The 23,814-nt window shown below is 37.3% G+C and overlaps 1 protein-coding gene across 2 annotated transcripts; it reads left to right on the top strand.

Moving 5' to 3' along the window:
• The first annotated feature begins 139 nt into the window (after nucleotides 1-139).
• Nucleotides 140-23,428, top strand: Spred (Sprouty-related protein with EVH-1 domain). 2 transcript variants are annotated; one of them, XM_081984223.1, is made up of 8 exons: nucleotides 140-282; nucleotides 10,687-10,879; nucleotides 11,482-11,650; nucleotides 12,093-12,163; nucleotides 12,219-12,360; nucleotides 16,437-16,645; nucleotides 16,707-16,864; nucleotides 18,716-23,428. In XM_081984223.1, the coding sequence occupies exons 1-8, from the start codon at nucleotides 263-265 to the stop codon at nucleotides 18,891-18,893; spliced, it is 1,140 nt and encodes a 379-aa protein (XP_081840349.1). In that variant the 5' UTR covers nucleotides 140-262; the 3' UTR covers nucleotides 18,894-23,428. The 2 variants fall into 2 exon arrangements, with proteins under 2 accessions (XP_081840349.1, XP_081840348.1); XM_081984222.1 differs by lacking the exon at nucleotides 140-282 and adding an exon at nucleotides 9,397-9,656.
• Nucleotides 23,429-23,814: the final 386 nt, after the last annotated feature.

The raw sequence follows: 23,814 nt of genomic DNA, 5'->3' as shown, positions 1-23,814 counted from the left end.
CTCCAAGGTGCAATCAATACACGCGGATTGGCGCCACACGAATTCAAACCCCGCCTTGCGATTGGTGCATGCGCTCCCCCACTCGAACTGTCATCAATGTCATCGCGAGGCCGTTTTTGACAGTGACAGCGGAACAGCAAAACTTTTTTCAATGGTGGTGGTGTGTTGATCTTTGCGTTTCAATCGGTTTGATGTTGTGCAAAAATGTGGGTTTTCTTCAAAAAACTGACGCCGAACATTAGAGATTTTCCAGCTACCAACCATGACCGAGAGAACTGAAGAGTAAGTATTCATTTTAAGGTCGATATTGTGGCCGGAAAGGCGGTGGGTGCAACACCCTTTTTCTCGGGGTTGGTTGGTTTGGCCCAGACCAAGTCACGGGGAAAGTACACCTCCCTTTCGCGTTCACGTCGATCGAGGCTCATTTTTGGTGAATGAAACTCGCCCGGCATTCATGTTGGCCGCTAGCAAGTCAAAGCTCGCATTTTCATTGAAAATTTTTGAAAAGTTTTAAATCCACCCAAACTGGACTGGGATGGTCGGGTCTGGTTCGTTTCCGTCCCGTAAACACCGGAAACGCAGCATAATTGGGTGTTTAATTGTTTATACACTGAACCGGGCCGGATTTAATGCTTGTTCTATTTCAGGCTATTTGCCAGTTGATTCATGTAAAACGTCTGTGCGGCAATCAATGAAATATCCATTCATGAATTTCTTAGTTTATTCCTGAATAAAAATCGTTCTGGTTCGTCCCTCACCTTGTAGTTAATTTCTGTTGATTCTAGGACGCCCACACGTTTTTTTTATGAATGTCCTTATGTAAGGTGGGATTTTGGGTTTCTTCATTTAATAGATGCCAGATGTGTAGGTAATTTTTAGTTTAGTTCTAAGAAATTTCATTAACCATTATCCAAATAGGTTTTCCTGTTTAAATCAATTCTTGAAATAGCTACCTATGCTATGATTCTATTTTACATTTATACAGGTAGGAGGTAGGTATTTATTTGTACTGTGATTTTACTAGCACTTCTATCCCAACCCTATTGCAGAAAGTTTTTCAATATTTGTTGCCACTAATTTTAATTAAACCTCTTTAATCGCAAATTGTAAAAGTATTTATATTTTTCCTAGGAAAGTAAAATTTTATACCTTAGTAAGATTTTTTATGGTAACTATCAACTGGAATTCAGAAATATGAGTGAATAGTAGTATTAGACTTTACATGGTGCACATCATGATGATTTCAATGAAGCTATTTGATGGTTTGTTACATTTATTTTTTAATTGTGATGTTGATAAAATTCAGTCTCAAATGAAAATATTTTGATAGCAGACTTAACAAATATGGCAAAAAAGCCAAATGGGGAAGTACTTTTGAACTAATTTGAAAAAAGTACTGAAAATATGTGTTTTCTGTACATTTGGTGGATGCACAATTCTAATCAATACCCTGGCAATAGGGAAAACACAGAATTCTGCTTTTGAAGAGATACTGGCTCTACACACTAGAGGGCGCTTTAATGCCCCTAAGGGCTTGTGTCTAACTTTCCCAATTAAGCTTTGTTTTGACTGTGGCTGTTTAAATGTAAAAAATTACAGTCAAAACCACACTTTTTTAGTTTTTTTGTTATTTCTATAATAACTATGGTTTTGGCAACACTTATCTCCTATCCACAATGGCTTCACAGCCAGCTATTTAATGGACAATTATTTTGCCACATCAAGACACTTGTTACATTTTTGATAAATAATTTGTTCAATCTGTGAACTGAATGCATTCACCAATTGTCAAGAAAGACTCAATGAGGGGGCTCTTACCATATTAGCAACTGTAAAGTTGTTAAGCATTATTAATTTTTATTTTTCTGTACTGTAACTGTAGCATTTTCTTGTGTTTTTATTTATTTTGAAAGTTATGTCAATTCAGATCAAAAAACAAAAAGTACGTCTTTATGGCACCTTTACAAGCTTACAAAATGGTGTTTAGGAACATCAGTTTCTACATTTTTTTTAAATAAATCGAAAAAATTACATATTGAATTAGATTAGTACTTATTACCAATAAACAAGTGAAATTGGTTTTTACTCATGAATACTGATTTAAAATAAAAAAAGTTAAAATAATTACTTAAAAATTAGTAGCCTAAACGTTTTTTGTTCAACAGGTCTGTCTAAAGGGCGTGTAATCAATCAATACTACACAGCCTCCCCCTTGTCAAATTTATAACTTTCTGCCTCCCTTTACATCTCCTATATTTGACAGTGACTTATGCTTCCCAAAACTTATTCCACTCGTGCAGTAAACACCTTTTTACCTTAAGCCAACTTTCAAAATATAGGGCAAGCCCGTGTTGTGTAAACAATCTCGGCTCTCAAAAATCATCCTGTTTGCAGTCGCCCTCTGTATCTAAATTTAGTCTTGCATCGTCCTGGGCGACCTATATTTCCCTTCAATGGGGTTGATGCCCTCCAGCGAGGCCATTCATACGCAGAAGTAGGTCAGAGCGAGCCCCCCGCTTTGCTCCCCCATCTCCTTTGCACGGGGTAGAGTGCGGCTCATTGGGGATTGAGCTTTGGCGCAAAAATGAGCCGCTCCGTTATTTTCCGCTTACCTGAGCTTGACTTTGTTGCCCTTCCGGCTTTTGCCACATATTTTTATAAATCCCATTCAGTAATTGATAAATAAATTCGCGCTCCCAGGACGGGATATATCTGCAAGGATAAACAAATTTTCGAATTGAAATTTAAATGGAAAAACCGGGCAGGTGGAAAAATAGTTTGCCGACAAATCGAAACGCGCATTCTATTTTTAGATCGGCTACCCCCGGCGAGGCCTACTTTTCCTCCAAACTAGTCCAGATTAGGTTAAGAGGGGGGGTGGGCTGTGTCAGCCGGTGTTCCTGATGACGTCAGACACTTTGGGGTGGAAATGGAAGGGGTTTTGCATTAAACCAAAAAGTTGGGCAAAACTGGGGCATTTCCTGGGAGGGGTGGGGTGATGCGGAAATGTGCATCTTGCATTTTGTGAATCTGGTTAAGGGGGGGATGTTTCCGGGTCGAAGACCTGAGCTAGCTGCTTTAAATAATCATTGAGGTTAGTTCACCATTCATGGACTTTTTTACAATTACTTTTACTTTTTATTTGGACTTATTATGTCTATTTTGAAAAATAATCACCTCCATTCACCTATAGTCCTCCTAGGAGGAGTAAAGCAAGTTGTTTGATTTTTGGTATATTTGAAGAAACTAACTGGTTGAACATTGAAGAAACCAACCAAAAGAGTTTTACTCAAAAAGTACTTTTGACCTTCATGGTCAGGAACTATCATCAGAAAAGCACTTATTTATAGAATTTCTGGTCGCAAAATCGGGATATCTTGGTGGATGCGTGAAGGTAAAACTAACCCTATTTATTGACAATTCAAGGTAGAATATACTTTACGTATGGTTCTTTACTGGAATTAAGGCATTCTTTTCGCGACTGAACGTACTGAGATTATGGATTTCCTTCTTTACCAAATTGATGCAAATTGAGGTAGATGACGATATCTGGTATAACACTCAATCTTGCTCACAGAATTTTGAATAACTTGTAGGAAAGTTTGTTTGACAGTTTTACAAACTGATCCTTGTGGTTTTCATTGAGCCGGAAATTAACAGTTCATCAAACGTCATAAATTGTCTCAGAATCAGTATTCTGATATTTATCATCTTAATTTAAAATACATCCCGTATAGCTACACAAAAATAGACTCCACCTCCGTTTTAACGATATTGGCAATCTTAATGTAGTTCAATCTTATTTGATCAATTCGCGCCCTCGCAAATCGGATCGACTTCCGGATTGAGAAACTTTTTTTATAATTTGTATCAAAATAAGCTTCAACTTTGTCAATAACATTTCCCCGAATCCACCCCCGAACAATCCCGTGTCTTCGGGCTTTGGAGCTGACGAAGAGAACAAATTCTCCCCTCCCCCGTGTCGATTCATGCATAGGTCCCATTCATGCACAGCGCCCGATTCACTTCCACCAAGCTCCCGATATAACCTAAAAATAGCCTGTCGACCTTATTTTCTAGCTCGCCCGGTATTAGCCTGACCTAGTTCCGCATACCCGCAGAGGGTATCACCCTTTTGGGGGGAGTCATTCATAGGCCGAAGTAGGTTAGATGCGCATTGCGACGTTGCCGGTCTGTTTAGGCGTTGTTTTCATTAATGAAACTGTCATGAATCGATAGGGTGGGGGGTGTAAACATTGCCTCTGTGTATAGAAGGGCCAGGAAGCTGGAATAGATTATTTAAAATAAAATGGTTTTTATGGTTGGATGAGTCCTGAATTGGGGCGATAGTGTCCCAATTCAATTCCCTTTAGAATTGCATTCTCATTTGGAATACAACTTTGTTCATTGTATAGTTTAATGAATATGGTTAGAATATTTGAATTATCAACCCCACAGAATTACCTGTTTCTGTTTGGGATGGTTTACATATTATAAGATCTTTGAGAAACAAACTGAAACTGTCATATGTTCCATCCTTTAATTTTTCTTTTAAAATTGCTTTTCCTTGGCGCACTATCATCAATTTTGTGTCTTAGGAGACCTGCAAGTCAATTTTCAAGTTTTTAAACTAAAATGTTGTGTTTATGTCCATTTTTAGTTAGAAATGTTGTCACTTTACTCAAATAATCAAACTCTGGTGTTGCTCATCATGGTAATGTTTGTTCAATTACGGTCCTGGTTATCGACCTTAACTGAACAGTTTTGTGAGCACAAATCAATCTGAGGTGAATGGGACACTAGAAGTTTCCAGGTCAAACATTGAGCAGGTCTGGAGTAGTAAATATTTGAAACGATACTTTTTGCAAAGACCAGGTTAAAGTTTACTTAGGTCCTGGATGTGTCTTGAAAGTCATGTTTTTGTAGGTTCAAGTCAATTTAAGCTTGAAGATGACCTGTTGTAACTACAATTTTTGACAATCGCACGCCCTGTACATTTCAAATGCGTCAATAAAGTACAGGGTGTCCCATATAAGTAACTACCACAATTTGACGTTTTACGCAAGTTCAGTAATTATTTTTTTCAACTGGGATTAATACAGTTCTACTTAAGTAAGGTCAGAATATAGTGTCACGTGACTACTTATTATAACATCCTTTTACATAAACTTCGACCCATTCATCTTCTTTTCCTCATACATTGATAAAAATCAAGAATCGGTTCAACTGCAAACCAGAATGAAAACGTCAATAAACAGACCACGTGGCTCGACGGGTATATAAAGCGCGGGGGAGTGACGTCAAAAATATTACAGAATGAATTTTATATGCGAACGATCAGAGAGTCTATTCGCGTCCTTGTCGGGCACGTGCCAACCGCCACGGGCTAGACAGAGAACTGATTTTCGTTAAGGGTTGTTGTACAGCGCGGGTGCGATTGGTAGGAGGTGGGGCCTCATGTTCAGTTTATTCGAATGGTAATAATTGCATTACTATGTTGTCAAGTTTAATTGAGACTTTCCGAGATTTAGAAACGCAGAAGGTGTGACACGGATGGTTTAGCTTCATTCATCATCAGAGAGAGTTGTTATGGCTACGTCTCTGAATTTATCAGATACCATAAAATATTTTTTTCTAGAGATGTTGACACAAAACACTGTTTACAGATAATATTGTTGAAAGCATTTAATGAAGAAAACGCTGAAGATGTCATTATGATGCTACTCTGCAAAGAATTCCAAAATGTAGAAGCCACACCAAAATGTGACATCTTCTTAAGAACGGAAGGAATTCGTGGATGAGAAAACTTAAGTTTTTCGAACAGTACTACTGCAAAACAAAAATGAATTGAATATGTAAACTTGGGACACTTGAAACGCCTAAATTCTTCTGAAGATGCCTTTCCAAGGACTAAAACACACTGAAGATGGTTCTTCAGGGACTGAAGGTGTCAAGAAGAACTGTGAATAGTTCGTAGAAGATAGTGTAATGATAGTTTTGACGAATTTAATAAAGCCTTTGTTGGAACATTAGATTATTTAAAAAGTTGATAATAATTTCCCATTGGAAAGCAACTTTATAGTGATTCGTATTGACTGGTAACAAGTTTGGGGTGGCACCACGCCACCCGTGCTTCTAATAATAAACACACGTTTATGTGAAGTTTGAGATACAAAAGGAAGTTTACAAATTTCAGCAACGTGGCACGCAAATAAGTTGCTGAAAGTGACGTCACGAAAATTAAAGAAGCCACCCCTCGGCGCGACACTTCCGGTAAGGTTGAGTGGATAAATCCCCCCAGAGTATTAAATGTTTCTTTCACCCGTATAAGCAGCCGTATTTATTTATTTCCTCTCGAAATACACCGGGGGAGGCAAACAACGCGAAAACATGGCGTTTTCCCGGTATTGGAAGAAAGGCGAAACGCAGGGCGTCAAAATCGGGATTATAAATTAAAGGGTGAACGAAAGCAAATTCAAAACTCCGTTTACCTTCGTAAAGACTTCTAATTTTGGACGCTTTTGAAAAGAAACAAAAGTACTGGCGGAAATCGTCTCATTGGCCGAAACAGTTTACTTTGCCGGGCACGTGAAAATTTGAGGGATTTTAAGTCGCGAGGGGCAGAAACGAGAAAACCCTTAAAAGTTCAACCAATTCGTTAACTTTGAAACTTTCCTTCTAGTCTAATAAGACTTCTGTAAACTCATTGCACCAGACTTTAGTAATTTTCAAATAGCAGGTAAATACAGAGTGATTCAAAAACATAAATTCGCAAGGTTTACTTCCTTAATGTTGCATATGATAGTTTAATGTGTGTTTTTGTGTCATATCGTGTATGTAATTTATGCACCTATTTTATGTTGATCTAAGTATCTAGAACGACGGAGATACAGAGTAAAACATCTAGAAGATTGTGTGAAATATACATTTCAAAAATTCAGGTTTTAATATATTCCTGTCGTTTTTAGTACATTTGGTTGTAGTGTTCCTAGCAGTACAACCCTGATTTTTTTCCGGGTTAAGACAACGAAGATACTGGGTGGAACGTCTAGATGATCGTATATGTCATTGAAAGAAGTTTTCTTAATGGAGAAATCTTTTAAAAGCTTGCCAACAGTTCACTCTTGTGCTACTCTGTAGACATTCACAGTCCTTGAGAAATTGGTAAATGGGAATATATTATAAAGGAATATTGGGTAGAAATTTTGTCAAACTCATAAGAGAGAAGTAATGGTAAGTCCACATGTGTAGTATTTAGGTAAGTCAGTTCGTTCGTAGTTTTTGACCAGTTACTACCTAAACTACCTAAGTCTATGTTTCTTCTACTTCTGGCTGAGATTACGGTGTCATCCGCATATGCCACCGGCCACTCTGGTGTAAACTTACCAGAGTTCAGAATCATATTACATGGTACATGATGAACAGGACAAAAAAGTGTTTTAATTGTTAATCAGTTTAGAGAAGATGATGGAGAAGAAAAGCTGATATGAAACCAGAAAGTACAACTAGACAGATTTTTTTTTTTGAGAACAAAATAAGGAAAAAAATGCGTCATCGTGTGACGTTATAACCAATCCGTGACGTCAGCGAGTATCCTTTCCACGTTATTGTTCCAAGCTATCAAAGTGGAAACTTTGACACGGGCAATTAGTCGTCTACTTTCCGGCCTTATTCGTTTTGGTGACGCTTTTACGGACCCAATACAGAGGTAGAGCCGGTTAATTTAATAAAATTCGTTGAATGCGTCATCCAGTACGGTTTTTAGACTACATTTTCATGTTGTGTGATTCAATTCCCTTAAGTCCTTCAGGGTATCTGGCCCCACGCTTTCCACCAAAAGGTCATTTTTTAAATCACACTTGCAAAGTAAATTCTTCCACTCGGATATCATATCGATAATGTGCAATTTTAAGATCGTTAATCGCTAGTGGTAGATTAGCGTTATATTTAGATATCAGACGGTCGTAAAAGCGTTCACGTCTAGCTTTGACCTTTCAGGATAAGCACCTATGACGTCTTCATCGCCATTATGAATACAAAGGTTCTTTACACCTCTAAAAACAAGCAAATCGTTAATCTCCATCGCGTTCGGTGGCGCCCACGCGATCACCAAGGAATCGTCCTCGAATCTTTTTAACTGTTTACCGTCCTGTACTGGTTGGTAATGGATTGTGGATGTGGCATTTAAACGGGCCGAAATGACGTATTCAAAGTTTCGGGTTACTCCCCAATAATTTGATGGATCCCTTGTTGTTCTCCCTAAAATACGACATAGGGTACACGGAAATGAACGTCAAATAATTCGGTTTAGTGTTTACATTGAATTCATCAGTCGTTTGCTGGAATTTCAACTTGGTAAACAATTTGCCTCATTTTCTTTACCAGGAATCACAAATTAAGTCAAATTACGGTTTTATTGCGTGAGGGTGTTCTTGTCAAAACTTGCCAGAAAAACAAGGTTTCCTGTTCACATTTGATCTGTACACTTGGCGTCGATGATCAGTTTGTTTGTTGGCAATTGAATGATAACTTTGAAACTGAAACACTCAGGGTTGTTTAAATCCCAATTTGTCAGTAATTTCAGTTTACGAATCTTCTTGACAAATTATTTGTGAATTGAAAAATCTGAGAACTTTATGTCACAAATCTGTTCAAATATAAATAATAACCGTGTCAGGTTTTCAGTCAGAAAAAGCTTTGTTGCCAGTGAACCCTTTCGTATTGGGTTTTCTGTCAAATTTGTTTGACATTTTTAATACGACTATTTAGGGTGACCAAAACAGCATTTTCGAAGCTACAAACTAACTTCTAACGTCTTTCACCCTGTTTCCATTACATTAAAGAGCACAGTTCTGGAAAAGTTGCTAATCCTGCCAAACTGAATTTATTAAAGAAAATAACGTTACTTTATAACTTCAAATTTGAGTCACATTTGATGACGTAGTCGTTATTTACTTTGGTTTGGACTTTACTCAGAAAAGGCAATTTCCTAAATTCCCACTCAATTAAACGGTTTTAACACGTGTACCTCAAACATTTTTAATTGCTTCCGCAAACTAATTTTTTCCCGTTTTCGAGTGTTTTGAAAGGGGCGGTCACGCGCCGCCCAAAATATACTGCACCCGACTGCAAAAACAAAGTTCGAACATTTGGTGGCAAACCCGTTCACTGAACCCAGCATCACCCAGTTACCTAAATTTTCTCACCCCCCTCCCTTTCTCTCTTTTCTCGTCTCCCTCCTCCAAACCCCCCATTTACCCCAAGCTGCCGCGACCAATGGGTGGCGTATCAGTGATGACGTCAATGAAGTGCTCCCCTAAAGATCGTCACTGATTCCAACGTGCATTTCGTTTCTAGTTTGCCACTGAGAGCTTTAGCGGTCGGTCGGTCTTAAAGTTTGGAAAAATTACCGAAAAGTTGTTTAATTGTCTAGTTTCCTAAAAAAATTTGAGGGTGATATAACCTAAGAGTGAACTGTTTTCGATTTTGAGGTGGCATTCCCGGAGGGGTGTTACGAAATCAGGGGGTGTTTAGGGGCGCGGGAGGGTTTCAAAAATTTGTAAGTTGGAGAATCAAGACTCCTCGTCCGACTCCGAACCAGTCGCGGAGGCAGCGATGAAAATCCAGACTAACGTTCAAACTCACGGTCCTGTATAGTAAGTTTTTAGAAAAAATCATTTTATAGGTGTAAAAGTCAGTTTCTTGTTTATAAAAATTGATGTAAACAGTCTGGGCCAGGATTAATCAGGAACCGCTAAAATATTTTAATTTTTGTTTTGTCAAAAAAAACTCCAATAAGAAGAATATGTTAAACATTAGCTAAATTGCATTCACCACTATTTATTAACTTAAAACCAGTAAAGTAAAAACTGAATAATAACAAAATGCTGTTTATACAAATTATGAGTGGATACATTGTATTTAAACATACAGGGTGTAGATGAGTGGGAATCTTGGAAACAGTACCAGTTACAGAGTTGCTCAAACAGATCAACATCAAACATTCAAAATATGTCTTAACATTCCAGATAAATTAAAAAGAATTGTTTGCAAAGCACTAAATCATGACATTAACTTTTTTCTAAATATGTGATTAACTGTTTTTTTAGACTTAATTTTGTTTAGAAAGATTTTGATATACAACAGTAAATAACCAAACCAATAGCCATAAAAATACCATACATTTTTAGTTTTTTTACATTTTATTCTAAAGACAACAGTTAGTGAGATATTTACAATAAAAGAAATTGCAAAGATTCAGTAGTTTTGAAATAATTTCTTTGAAGATATCTTAGATTTTGGGTATACATTTGGAATGGGCAGTAAATGGCGAAAATTTTTCTAAATTTTTTAAACCCAATGAAATTCAAGTATCTACTGTTTAAACTGAAATTAAAAATTTCACTACAAAATTTATTTTTTCTGGAAATGTGTTTCCTTATTTCTCTTAGAATGTAGAAACGTGCAGAAACAGTAAAATTTCTTCATGATCCACCATGTATACTAGTTGATGGGGAAGAACATTATTTTTACAGAAATTGCTATGTATAACGTGACAAAAGGTGTCAAAGTGTGCTTTAGTTAAAACAAGTTTGCTTTCATTGGTTCAGTTCTCACGTGACTAAATTTTCTGACAAAAAATGTAATTGGAGACAATCTGAAACTAAAGAAATTTTTTTTTTGTAGTGGCAATCACTTGGTGCGCGTTCGCGCTCAGGTAATGTCCCGGGACGATTCCTCAGGAGGTTGGGTACCGCTTGAGGGCGGTGGACTGAGCGACGTTTCTGTGCGACGGCGCCCCAACGCTCAGGGGGCTGGGCCCCCCGACAAACCGAAGCACGACTACCTCATCTATGGCAAAAGGATTAGCGATAATTCGGTATGCATCGTTTTGTTTTGGTTATTTTAGATTAGGGTGGTTAAAGTTATCAAAAGTGTTGTTAAGAAGTGTTTTAAGAATGAAGGCAGAATCTAAGAATTATTTTGGAATTGTCAAAGATCTGTGGATTTTTCTGAAACCGTTCGAGCATATCTTAAAAATGCCAGAGGCCTCTAAATACTATTGTAAACTTTAAGAACTAAGTTCCACTAGAAAACAACTTGTAGTTGAATTATTAAGACTCTTAAGGTCACTTTAAGAAGTTTGTGACCCTTAAGAGGGAAAACTAAGATGTGTACATACTGACACTGTATAGTGTCGGCACAAATTGTCTAGACTAAATAGCAGAATCAAAAAGTAACATTGTCAAACGAAAATACGTGGTTATCACTGATTTAATGTAGATGTGGCTTAGACGCTAATCCTTTAAAGAGTTTTAATAAAAGTTGTCATTGAAACCACTGATTCAAAGCTACCATTCAAGATCTTCTAAGAAAGTTAAATAACGTGCAAAAATTTGGTTGTCAGACATTTTTACGGGATTGAAACCATTTGATTTGTATTGTGATAATATTATGGTTAATGACTATGTTAAATTTCAGGTTGTACTTAGTTGTACAATAAAGAAAGACTTTGAATACAATAAAGTGATGCCCACCTTCCACCATTGGCGGACCGGCTCAAAACGGTTTGGACTGACGTTTCAAGCAGCCGCCGATGCGCGCGCTTTTGACAAAGGTGTCCGAACGGCCATCGAAGACTTATTGGACGGTAAGTGGGGTTCCACAAAACTTAGGATTACACACACTAACCTAACGCTCAATGAATGTAGTCATTGTGGCCCTAACTTAAGTCACTAGTAAATAATCTTATTTGCTCTATCTGTCTTTTTTCATTGCTTTCCTTACTACGGGATTTCTACATGGTAAGTAACATTGTACTTCTAAAGAACGTTTCACACGTTAATTGCGCTAGTCGGGATAATTGGCTAGTTTAATTGCGAAAAAGGTGCCGAAAAACTGTTACGCTTCTAGTCATTGTACATATTTAACAAAAGACAATGTGTCACCGGTTCTCAGGATCATTTAATAAGCGTGTAAGGTTGTGACGCATCGCCGCAACCGCACATGTCTTAATTTGTTGTGCGTTCTAATTAAAAACCCTCAGCAGATGCGAAACAACAAAACTAATTTTCCTTTCAATTTTCATCAAGGTTTCACCAATACTTCGCCCTCAATGTCTCTACCAAAATGTCCTCAAGAAACTGACGATGACGTATTCATGGTAAGTTTCCTATCGACTCACAGGAATTGTGGTTGGAATGTCTGGTATGTTACAGACCCTGGACTTGCCTCGAGATCCAAAAGATTCGAGAAGCAGTACGGATTCGAATAGTAGCGGGAAGAGTGGATCGGCGGACCCTTTGAAAACTAGCAGGATAGCGTACCCTGTAAGGGAAAAGGGTGCAGAACCACCAAAAAGTAAGAACCGTTTATTAGATGTTTACAGCTGTGGAAAGTTTACAATTATTTTGTTGTTGTCACATGCTTCAACTGACACATGTGTCATCTATGTTGCATTGATTCTCTCCTCTTAACATTGGACATTATGGACAATTTTCTCGTCGTACTTTTCAATGTTACAAACGCCAACGAAAACTGCATTCACGTCATAGATGATCATTACGTCATAGATAAACAATGCCGCCAAACTTGCTAAAATAGGTTATTTGTCAAATGACAGTATTTGAGTTGGTTTAACAAAATTTCATTTCGTTTATTAGCTAGTTAAGGACACCCTTAGCTTTCTCATAACTTTAGAAGAAATATGCCCCTTTATTTCACTCATTATTATATCCCAAATTGCAGTAAGTATGGCTTGGCATCTACAAGTGCGTTTGCTCCTCTCTCCTCCGTTAAATTGTGCTGACAGGACGTAAACAGACCTTGGACAACCAAAACCTGTATGATTTTGTGATGTTACTTAAGGCCAATGTATTATAGTTGTAGGTGACACTGACAAAACAACAATATGTCACCTGCTATGAAAACAAACTTAATTTTTGTTGACAACGTTGTAAAAATTAGCTACGTACGTTTACACCCATTAGAGTAATATAGAAATAATACTGTTCAATAATACGATAAACCAAATGCCATTCAGTAAAGTAAATTACAATTTACTTTATAATTACATTCAGTAGACTTTCTGTTCTTCTTTGCATATTATACGGTCAAAGTAATTTGTTTCGTTTTAATAAAATGCGAGAGAAACCTAGTCACTCAAATCTTAAAAATTACATCATCCGTGACGTGAATGCAGTTTTCCTTGGCGTTTCCTTTAATAAAGTAATGAAGTAGATATGGTTCCCTGCAATCTGTTTGGTAATAAGTCACATACCATTATAAGAGGGAATAACACAAATGACTGTTATAAAGAGTGTAATACCCCAGTTAACAAAATTACCTTTCAAGACGTTTAAACTACGTGGCAAAATGACATATGACGTTATTAAACTTTAACTTAACCGCCGAATGTCACAACAATAGTGACGTAAATTGGTTCGTAATAAAACGTTGATGACCGTATTCGTTTTCACGCCCCATGGAGCGAGCAGAGCGTTTTTGACGTAACAATGACGTATTTTGACAGTTGGTCAAATTATAGTTTGTAACGAAGTTACTATTTTTTTGTTAATATGTAGTGTTAGATTTAAGAAAACAATGCGCAGCCTCACACGCTTAAGGTACAATGCGTCTTCGCGACAGAATGGTGAACGCACCGTCGCGATTGATAAAGGTTCAGCGCGCAGCCGCGGTAGCGTAAACGAAGCAACATCGCGCCGTCGCGACTCGCGAGCTGGTAAACAGGTGATGCGCCGCGCGCTACATTGTTCAGTTCATCTGGGAGTTCGGTTCATCCCGGACCACTACCGACCGACGCTTCAGCCAGCTGAACGGTAAATCTTATCGTTCCTGGGGGCAAGCTTGAAGGTGTAGAGCTCGAATCAGATGAGAAAAGGCCACCGCATCATCAATGACGCAGTTTTTAAAACTATTTCTTTCTCCTTCTACAGTTGCCGTCGCATTAGATATAATCAGAGGCGTCCTATTAAAATATTCCCGAAAATATATTGTTAAGCGGCCAAAAAGCACCTTGGCAACGTAGTACGGTTTTTACTTGGACACAATTAAAACAGATGCGGCAGCGGCCAGGGACATTTGGACCTTTTTATATGCTTTTACTAGCCGGCACTCTAAACGGTGTTGCCAAGTTTAAAAAAATGTAGTGGCGGACAGGGAGACTTAGGGGGTTAGGTTAGGTTCCGTTTTAGTCTGGTGTTTTGGTTGTATTGTTGATGGTCGCAGTTGAAGTTCACATAGTGTTATGAATAAAAAACGTTATTTTGTCAAAATGTCTTTCAAAAAGGTTGGAAAGAAAGGAAGAGAATCATATACAGCCAAGGCCGTGAAATCGTCAGTAACGTCTTACAATTTATGAAGAAAGAAGCAGAAGGAGTTTCCATTCCTTTGAAAAACTTGTTGTCTTTTATTTTCTTTATTAAAAACGACGAAAATGTTTCATTTTACTGATAAAATAATAGCACGCCACTGACTGGCTGCAACAACTTGGAAAGTAACGAGAGCAGCAATATTTAAAGCGAGACGTACAGAGATCGTGACATCATCGTTTGATGACGCCTGTGGCCTTTTCTTAGCTGATTCGAGCTCTAGGTATTTCGGAATCGTTTCCTTCGGACCGCCAGTACAGGATGTTATAACACTGCTGGTTAACTTCGAGGGCCACGACTCCGAAAACCTCTCGGCGATTTGAGTTGTTTCCTCTGGACTGCCAGTACCGGATGTTATAACACTGCTGGTCAACTCCGGAGGCTACAATCTCACTATCGCCTAGGTATTTCCGAACCGTTTCCTTCGGACCGCCGGTACTGGATGTTATAACACTGCCGGTTAACTTCGAAGGCTATGGCTCCGAAATCCTGTAACCAGACCTGATCTCACCCAGGTCTTTCCGAACTGATTTCCTTCGGACTGTCAGCTCCGGCCGTTTTTAGCCCCCAACTGGTCAACTCCGAGGGCTGACCGTTTGAAAGCTGTTACCGATTCTCTGACCCCGTCTGTACCCCCAGAGCACAGTTTTCATACCGTCCGAATCTGTCATGCATACCGTAACCGTCTGTTTACCGTTTCGAAACCGTCTTAGTTCTCCGTACCGTTTCCCGTTCTGAACACTAGGTTATGTTGTCCGTTTGTTTTCCGTTTCAAAGTTACCGTATTGATTTAGTTAGGATCTCCAGGTCCGACTGTACCGTTTATTAATATGAACACGAGGCTGTGTTGTTCTCTGTTTGTTCATTTGTGCTAGAGTTTTAAGTAAGGATATGAATGTTTGTTATTTTTCATGGTTAACACGACTTGTTTAATTTTGCTGACTACCCCGTGTTTCCTTATTTTTGTCCCACTCCCTTCATCCATTCACAGATAAACGTGAACTCTGTCTTCGACTGTGTAAAAGCTCCCCAGGTATACGAAGCGAGTTCCTTAGTTACGCTTCTCCAAATAAAACTAAGGTGGCGCCCGAGTTTCAAAGCACCTACCCCTAGGTGTGGCAAAAACCGTACCAGGACCGGTACGTAAAGGAGGCGTTACAAGTTTTGCCAAATTACGTCATCGTGGCGTCAAAAACGTTATGCTCCATGGAGCTTGAACACTAATGACTCAATGAGTCACCAATAACAACCACACAGGGCAAATGTATTTTGGGTCTAAATAATCTTTCTCTAGCTTTCGGAATACATTTTTTAATGGTTTGTTATTTGTTCTCACTGATATTGAGATTAATTAAGTTTCTGTCAAAGGTGTAAAAATCTAGTTACAAAGGTAAAAGGTCGCAGGTAATTGGTTGGTTTTGACAACAAAAGACAATCGGGAAGAATGTAGGGAGTTTTTTATTTACGAGATTTATTTTTTTTAGACAGCAGTGTATATCTAAAAAAAATATCACATGACATATGACAAAATATGTTAGTAGAATTTTCGCCTTTGAATCTATAAAGAAAAAAATATATAATTTTTTTTACGGTCACAAAAGTGCTTGTGCGCAATTTTTAAAACACTCAGTATAGGATAACCTGTTAACTATACAACTCAACACGGAGTGATGAAAGCAAATACCAGAAACACGTGTTATTGAGACACGTTTTGAAAGAATTGCTAGAGTTTTGTTTATTAGGTTAGACTTTAATGCAATTATTATTATTTTTTATTATTATACTTCACTAATGAATTCCACTAGATGAACCAGCTTGTTGCTTTTATTTGTTTAATTGTACTATTATTCGCTTTTTTGAATATTTTATAGAACTATATTGAATGGGAAGTTTAGAAATGACACTGTAGACTTCTAATAGACCCAGCAATTTTAAATATTCTGGTTAAGATCCATATCAATTGTAAGTTAACAGTTGATGGTTCGAAAATTATTTCTGAAACGTAAGTCCTGTACAGACATTTAAACTCTTATCTTTGTTTTGTAGCTGGTTCAGAGTACGTGACGCTGCAGGCGCGACACGAGTACTTCTACGTGGACAATCCGCTCAGCCAGCAGCCGCCACTGCCGCCCACGTGGGAGTCTCCGACGACGCTGAAAAAGACGTCGCCGCCGCCCCCGCCTCAGCCACTGTCCGAAGTGTTCAAACCCATAGTTAAGCGACCGCAACATTTCATTTGTCGACACTGTAATGAAGTACGTCGCATTTTTATTTTTTTCTTGGGTTGGTTCTAATGTGTGGTGTTTTTGCGTGTAGCCGTTCACCCGAGACCAAAACACTCGAGGTTCCTGTAAATACGCCCCCGACACCGTGAGGTCGATCGTTCATTGGTTGTCGTGCCTTCCTCTGGTCAACTGTTCAATGTACCATTGCGCGGCCGATTCTGAAGGGGATTTTCAACGGAATCCTTGCAGGTGAGTCTTTTATTCTTTATCATTAGTATCCAAAGCAACATAACAGATATGAAACGCAAATGATGACTTTAGGTCTGTTTGTAGAGGCAATTTCAAACTGGTTTCTAACTGAAAATCGGAAATTGTTGGCTTTTATTGGTTGAATGCTCACGTGACATTGACATTTTAAGGATAATGGCCAATAGCTGGATTATTAGTTGGAGATTCGTTCTGCGAAAAGTTAATTAAATCAGTGTTAGTGTACAGGGTGGCCTAGTTTGCTTGTTTTTATACAGAAACTCGTTAAACCTTTTTCCCAGTGTGGCTCGTAATAAAAGAACAATTTTAGTTATGAATTAAGTTTAATACACAGGTTGGTTCACGGTGATGCTATATTAGAAGTATCTAGAAAACAACTCAATATTTTTCACTCAAATTTAGAGTGTAGGCTAGGTTGAGCCTAAACTCGCTTTCTAAAATATTTTGGACTTAATCTCATTCTTGAATTCCTCGCAAAAAGGCTAGTAATTAATGTTAGTACTTCCCTTTACCTATCTTGCATCGTTTCTTAGATATTTTATAAAAATGGTGAATTTGTCACAGAAACAGTGGTCTAAACTTTAATTAAATTCTTAAGTCCTGAAAGGTTTGCTGATGTGACCTTTTGTCCTCAGTTAGGCAATACTACATGGTTGAAAAGCCCAGAGACAGAAAATGAAAAAAACCTTCAGAGTGGTCAATATTTACTTTTTAGTCGGACAGATAAAAAACTGCAAAAAGTCCTTTTTTTTAAATGGATCCATCGGTGTTTTATGGTTTGTAATAAAAGAACATTAAATTTAGAACAAATCCACGTATACATTTCCTATACCTAACTTTAACCGTTTCTGACTTATCAACAGTTTTTCCTTAAAGGGCGCATTCAATCATAATCCATACTAATCTGAATACGGACACTTGCTTGGTCATAATGACTACTCCATAACTACAACATGTTGTGACAGATATTTGTCAAATTCAACACTGGTTCAAACTCAGTACAAGCAGGTGTCCGTATTCAGATTAGTATGGAGTACGATTTTATACGCACTTTAAGGGAAACCTGTTGATAAGTCAGAAACGGTTGATGTTAGGAGGAAGAGTATACACAGAATTGTTCTAAATTTATGGGTATGTGCTTTTATTACAAACCATAATACAATGGTTTGTCCACCAACCAAATTGACCACCCTGTAGGTTTTTTCATTTTCAGTCTTTGAACTTTTCAACCATGTGGTATTGTCTAACTGAGAACAAAAGGTCCCATAATTTGGGAATTTAATTAATGTTTAGATTACCGTTTTGCTGACAAAATTACCATTTTTATGAAATATCTAAGGTGCAAGATAGGCAATGAATAAAAAAATATAGCAGGAAGGAGCAATAGCAATCAAAGAGGGGGACAAAAATCGTTCAATATGGCGGCCGTAAACTGTCAGAAAATAGGCGATAATCAATCTGCTGTTGCCCACTATTCACAGATCCACTTGTCAAAAATAATTCAACTAATTTAAGTTTGCAAAAATTAACCTTTAACGGACCGAAAAGCAAAACAAACAAAAACAACAAATCTTTGCGGTTTTTAGCTAACTTCACATACCACTAAATATAAACCAAACTGTTTTACGACTAACTTCGGAAGTTTCATTTAATTGCGCAGTAGGCGAATGTGGGGGGCAAAGATGGCGACTTTTTGCTCGAAAGAATAATCTTTAATACAATCCACTTTGTCAATCGGATTAACAGCCTACGATATAAACGTAGTCTATATGACAGTTGACAAGCAGCCTTGCACTATTATACAATTTGTATTATATTATTTATGATTTGCAGATGTCAAGGCGAGGACGAGCCGTCAGACGTGTGCGCGCGCCGCTGGGTCGGTCTCACCCTACTCTCCATCATAGTGCCCTGCATTTGGTTCTACCCACCCCTAAAATTGTGCCACAGTTGCGGGGTGCGGTGCGGCATGTGGGGCGGTAAACACAAAGCCACCACCGACGGCGCATGACCGTGGGAGAGCGAACTAAGCACCGAATTTAGTTTCGTGTAAATTAAAATCGCTCCAAATAGAGACTGGATGGTGGTTTCGGCCACGGTTTCTTACGGAAAGGGGGTGAGTTTACCCATGTCTTCGATATAGGGTGGTCGACAGAAACCAGTCCCACCCCGGTATACGTGTAGCGTCGTTTTAGTTCAATTAGACCAAAGCACTCGCAGGTTTTTTTTTTAGTAACTTCGCTGATGACAATTTTACTGCCATTTTTTTTTAAGTTTTAAGCTTCTCAGTTAGTTTTTACTTTTTGTATAGTTTTTTATTTTCTCACTTTTTGTTTTAAAATCGTTTAAGGCGTGGATGCGGCTATTGTATTTTTTACTGCTCGTTTTTTTATTGTTAGCTTTATAAGGTTGTTTTGATACTAATGTGGTCTAATTCGACTGAATGTTGGTCATTTTGCGGTAGGTAACAAGTAGTTTTCCAATTGGCTTTTTAATATCCAAAGCCAAAATAATTAATATAATCAAGAAGGACGATGAATTTGGTTAAAAAAAATCAAGGTTCCTTTTTTTGTTTGTTTAAAAATGCATTTCAATGCGTACAGGGTGCGCAGCAAAATTCTGTTTTTAAACTTGACGGCCCTACAATGTCGTCCAAATACACGAGATAAGGGAAAAGTAAAGTTTTTGAGACACTCTGTATTTGTTTTTTGACCAACTGAACTGCTGTTTATATAGCGTAAAAACAGGGATTTTAAGGGTTCTTTTGAAGGGTTTAACCACTCTTATACCCCAAAAACAAACGACATACTGCCATTTAAAATTTCCCTTTTTTTGTGGACAAATAATACTCAAAAAGTGTTTTGCTATTTTCTGATGTTTGACTGTGAGCAGTTTAGTTTGATTGCCCCTTATTTCAGACAGTAAAACAAAAATACCAGCTGGTATCAACAAAAAAAAGTGTAATCGTTATCGTTAAATTGTATTGTTATTTGCAAAGTCATCTTAAACAAATTGAAGATGACCTGGAGAGTGACCATACTTTAATTGACCATACAATCTATACAAAGTATGATGGTTAGTTTACATTTGCGGAAATCTTGGTATGGTTTGTTCCGGTATAGTTTGTGATTGATCAGCAAGCTGAAAGCTGCTTTTCTTGTCCAATCAGAAACTACTCACTGTACTAAGATTTGCGCAAATGCTGCGCGCATGTAGGTTTAGCATCAAATAGGTTGACGTCACTTTAAATCGACTTTCATGGAATTTTTTTTTGTGCCAGATTGTTTTTAACGTGCCAGAGGCCTCTGGCAGCCATTTTGAATTGCCAGAGGCCTCTGAAACCTTCTTAAGCTTACTAAAACTGTTTTTAACGTGCCAGAGGGCTCTGGCAGCCATTTTGAATTGCCAGAGGCCTCTGAAACCTTCTTAAGCTCACTATGAATTGTTTTTAACGTGCCAGAAGCCTCTAGCAGCCATTTTGTATTGCCAGAGGCCTCTGAAACCTTCTTAAGCTTACTAAAACTGTTTTTAACGTGCTAGAGGCCTCTAGTAGCCATTTTGTATTGCCAGAGGCCTCTGAAACCTTCTTAAGCTTACTATGAATTGTTTTTAACGTGCCAGAGGCCTCTAGCAGCCATTTTGTATTGCCAGAGGCCTCTGAAACCTTCTCAAACTTATTAAAACTGTTTTTAAGGTGCCAGAGGCCTCTGACGTTGGTTGCTGTCATTTATGTAACGTCATCCTAATTTAGTGTGATTTCCTGTATAGTTCAGACACAAGAACCAGCTGGTATTTTCAACATAAACCACCAGTCAGATGTCCTGCCATCTTTATTGGACACTACACAAAAAATCAAATTTTTTTTAAAATCCAATTTTCTGCCACTATTAGCAACTCACCAACTGTCAAACCAACGTTACTGCAGACAAGTTGTGTTGAAATTTTCTGACGTCCCTCTAATTTAATTTGGTTTCCTCTATATTTCAGGCACAAGAACAAAAAATCACTCCTGTTGATATTTTAAAACAAAAGCGAATAACTTCAGGTCAAATTGTTGCTTTGTTTTGGTTATTTGCAAAGTTGTCTTTTAAGCCTATAAAACAACTCATCGTCCTTCTCTCTCTTGTATTCAATAGTTGAGACAAAACATACTTGTTACCTTGAAACTCTCTTATGAAAAATAATTAATTACTAAGATAATTATTAGAACTTACCTTGGAAGCTTCAACAGGCTAATATTTATTGATTTAACGTTTTTTTTTCTCTATATATAAACGACTGTGATTTTAATGTTAAGAATTAATAATACAGTAGTTCGGTTTTGTTGCCAAAAAAACAAAAAAAGGTTCGCGTATAGTTCCGTTCGAATTATCCGCAAGCACGATTATTGATGAGTTTTTCGTTCCTTAATTGGGACAGAATGTGGTTTTAACAATGTGTTTCACTTTTTTTTTTTGTACAGGGTGAGCCAAAAATGGCCTACTGTGGCTAGGCGACAGTTGGTCAAATTATGGTTTTGCCAAATTACGTCATTGTGACGTCAAACACCATCTTAAATTAATTCGACATAAGACAATATTTTTGGTTATGTCCAAACTGTCTACAGAGTGTTCCCAAGTTTTTTCGGACTAGACGATGGAAAATATTTGGTTAGATAGCTGTATTTGTCAGATACAGAGAAGACAAATAAGAAGAAGAGAAAAAGAAACAAAAGGCAAAGTCTCAAAATAGATTTGCTACCATTTCAAGTAAATTGAGACGGTTGTCTACTGTCCGTGCAGATTATTATATTTTTGCCAGAAATACCTTTTTTGGTTAATTCTTTCGTGGAGATTGAGATACCAGCCAGTTCCGTTTGAACCACGCTGGTATTTTTCCCATTCCCCACTTAATCCTTAGGCTTAGTGACCTAGAGTAAACTCCACATCCTGAGCCGTCTGTGTAACCTGTAAACCGCATTAAAATCAGTTGATTCGTTTCAGAATGGCGTAGTTTTAAAAATGACCCAAAAACATCACTGTCGTTATATAAAGAATAAAATTTGGGACACCCTATATATTGGCTAAATGGAGCAGATCTTTTTATCAGTTTATTTACCGAAAAAAACCTAATTACCATAGTAGTTTTTGGTCGCCACTTTGGGCCACCCTGTACACTGCCTACTGTACTGTAGTGAAACGAAATAAAAAAAAAAGTAATAAACTTGTATAGAAAAGTGTCCTGAACGTCTTAATGGGACACTGAATGTTAGTGCTCAACTCGTAGTAGTGTTTTTGGTTGTGAACTATACAGAGTGGATCACGAATTATGCAAATTTAGCTGCTGCTTACATTTTATTTTAATAAGAAAATTTGTTGTGTCAAAATATTTTCACATTCCTTAAAGAAGTACTGAAGCTATGTTGTCAAATCAGGCTTAAAATGACAACATTGCTAAAGTAGAAAATGTACAGTACATACATGACTTCTTACAGCAAATTTTTAGTTAAATATTTACTTAAAAGAATAAAAGTAAGAATGTTCTATTTTAAAATTAGCTTCTAAGGTTGCTCTGTAAAACTTTCGGGGGGGCAAAGAGTGAAAGTAAAATAGAAACAATATACTCGGTGTTCCCATTAAATTAAAGAGTTTGGTATACAGCTAAATTTAAAAAACTCTGCTTCTTACATTTTTGTCCATAATAAATCGTGGTCCACCCTGTATTTTATTTTGGTCACCGTTTAATTGCCTCTCTAACATTGATTTACGCCAAAAAAAATGTTAATCCAATTCATGAGAAGTTTTCATACTCAGTAAATTTGTACTAATTAAGACTTGGAGGAAATTGTGTGTTTGAAATGTACAGGATGCTTCAATTATCAAGCATTTTAGGTTATGGTTGAAGCACCTTTTACTGCTAAAGTGAGACACAAATTTCCAGTTTAGTTTTTTTGGTATAATATCGACAATACTTGCTTACTAAAAACGGTATAAGGTCTGGTCATCAACCTTTTTAAAGGACGAATCCCCTTAACCAGAAAAAACAAACAAAACTATATCATAGATTATATTAAACATGAAAAATGTTTTATATCATAGATCTGTACTGAGAGATTGTATATAATTTACGTCATAGAGTTTAAGCAAAATAACTCACTCCCGGCTTGGATGTTTTTTCGTTGTACACACACTGCGTCTTGATATAACCTAAAAATGTTTAGGAAGGTGCTTGAAAAAAGTGATTTTTTACTTCTTTAAATGTATTCTAAAAGCCAGTTATTGTTTTTCAAGGCAATACGAACGTTAATTAGGTTTATTGCATTGAAATGTTTTTCGAATTTTAACCAGACATTTTCCTAACACCCAGTAACATTGTTTAACAAAAATGCGTGTGTTCTTTGATATAGGTCGTCTCCGAACTGTTTGGCTTTTCTATATTGTGAGAAATTCCATTTTTTGCACATATACAAATCGATTAGGAACTGTCAGATATATTATGTCATAATAATAAATGTTAACTTGTAATTTCAAATTTGTAAATAAGAATAAATGTTTAATACAAAATAAATCACGAATTTTTTTATACTCCTGATAATTAATCACGCTCCTGGTAAAAGAACAATTTTACAAAACCAAAATGTTAAAAGACGGAATTAGAAGAGCTCAAAGAGGTAAACTTTTCCTATTCCTGATACTCAATATTTACTTCCTGATTTTTAAGCTCTTAGTGGAAAAGATAACTTTTACAGAAAAATTAAACTTTGTATTAGGAGAGCAGAAACCTCAAAGAGGTAAACTTTTCCTACTCCTGATACTCAATATTTACTTCCTGATTTTTTAAGCTCTTAGTGGAAAAGATAACTTTTACAGAAAAATTAAACTTTGTATTAGGAGAGCAGAAACCTCAAAGAGGTAAACTTTTCCTACTCCTGATACTCAATATTTACTTCCTGA

The sequence above is a fragment of the Ips typographus genome, linkage group LG7, assembly GCF_016097725.1.
Source record: "Ips typographus isolate SLU linkage group LG7, UJ_Ityp_2.0, whole genome shotgun sequence".
Classification (NCBI taxonomy): Eukaryota; Metazoa; Arthropoda; class Insecta; order Coleoptera; family Curculionidae; genus Ips; species Ips typographus.
This window is presented reverse-complemented; position numbering and strand designations above follow the sequence as displayed.

Excerpts from the sequence above, each read along its gene's own strand:
- Spred (XM_081984222.1), top strand. The coding sequence starts at position 9,616 with ATGAAAATCCAGACTAACGTTCAAACTCACGGTCCTGTATA. Across the intron at positions 11,651-12,092 it reads CATCGAAGACTTATTGGACG|GTTTCACCAATACTTCGCCC; the intron begins GTAAGTGGGGTT and ends ATTTTCATCAAG. Across the intron at positions 12,361-16,436 it reads GGGTGCAGAACCACCAAAAA|CTGGTTCAGAGTACGTGACG; the intron begins GTAAGAACCGTT and ends TTTGTTTTGTAG.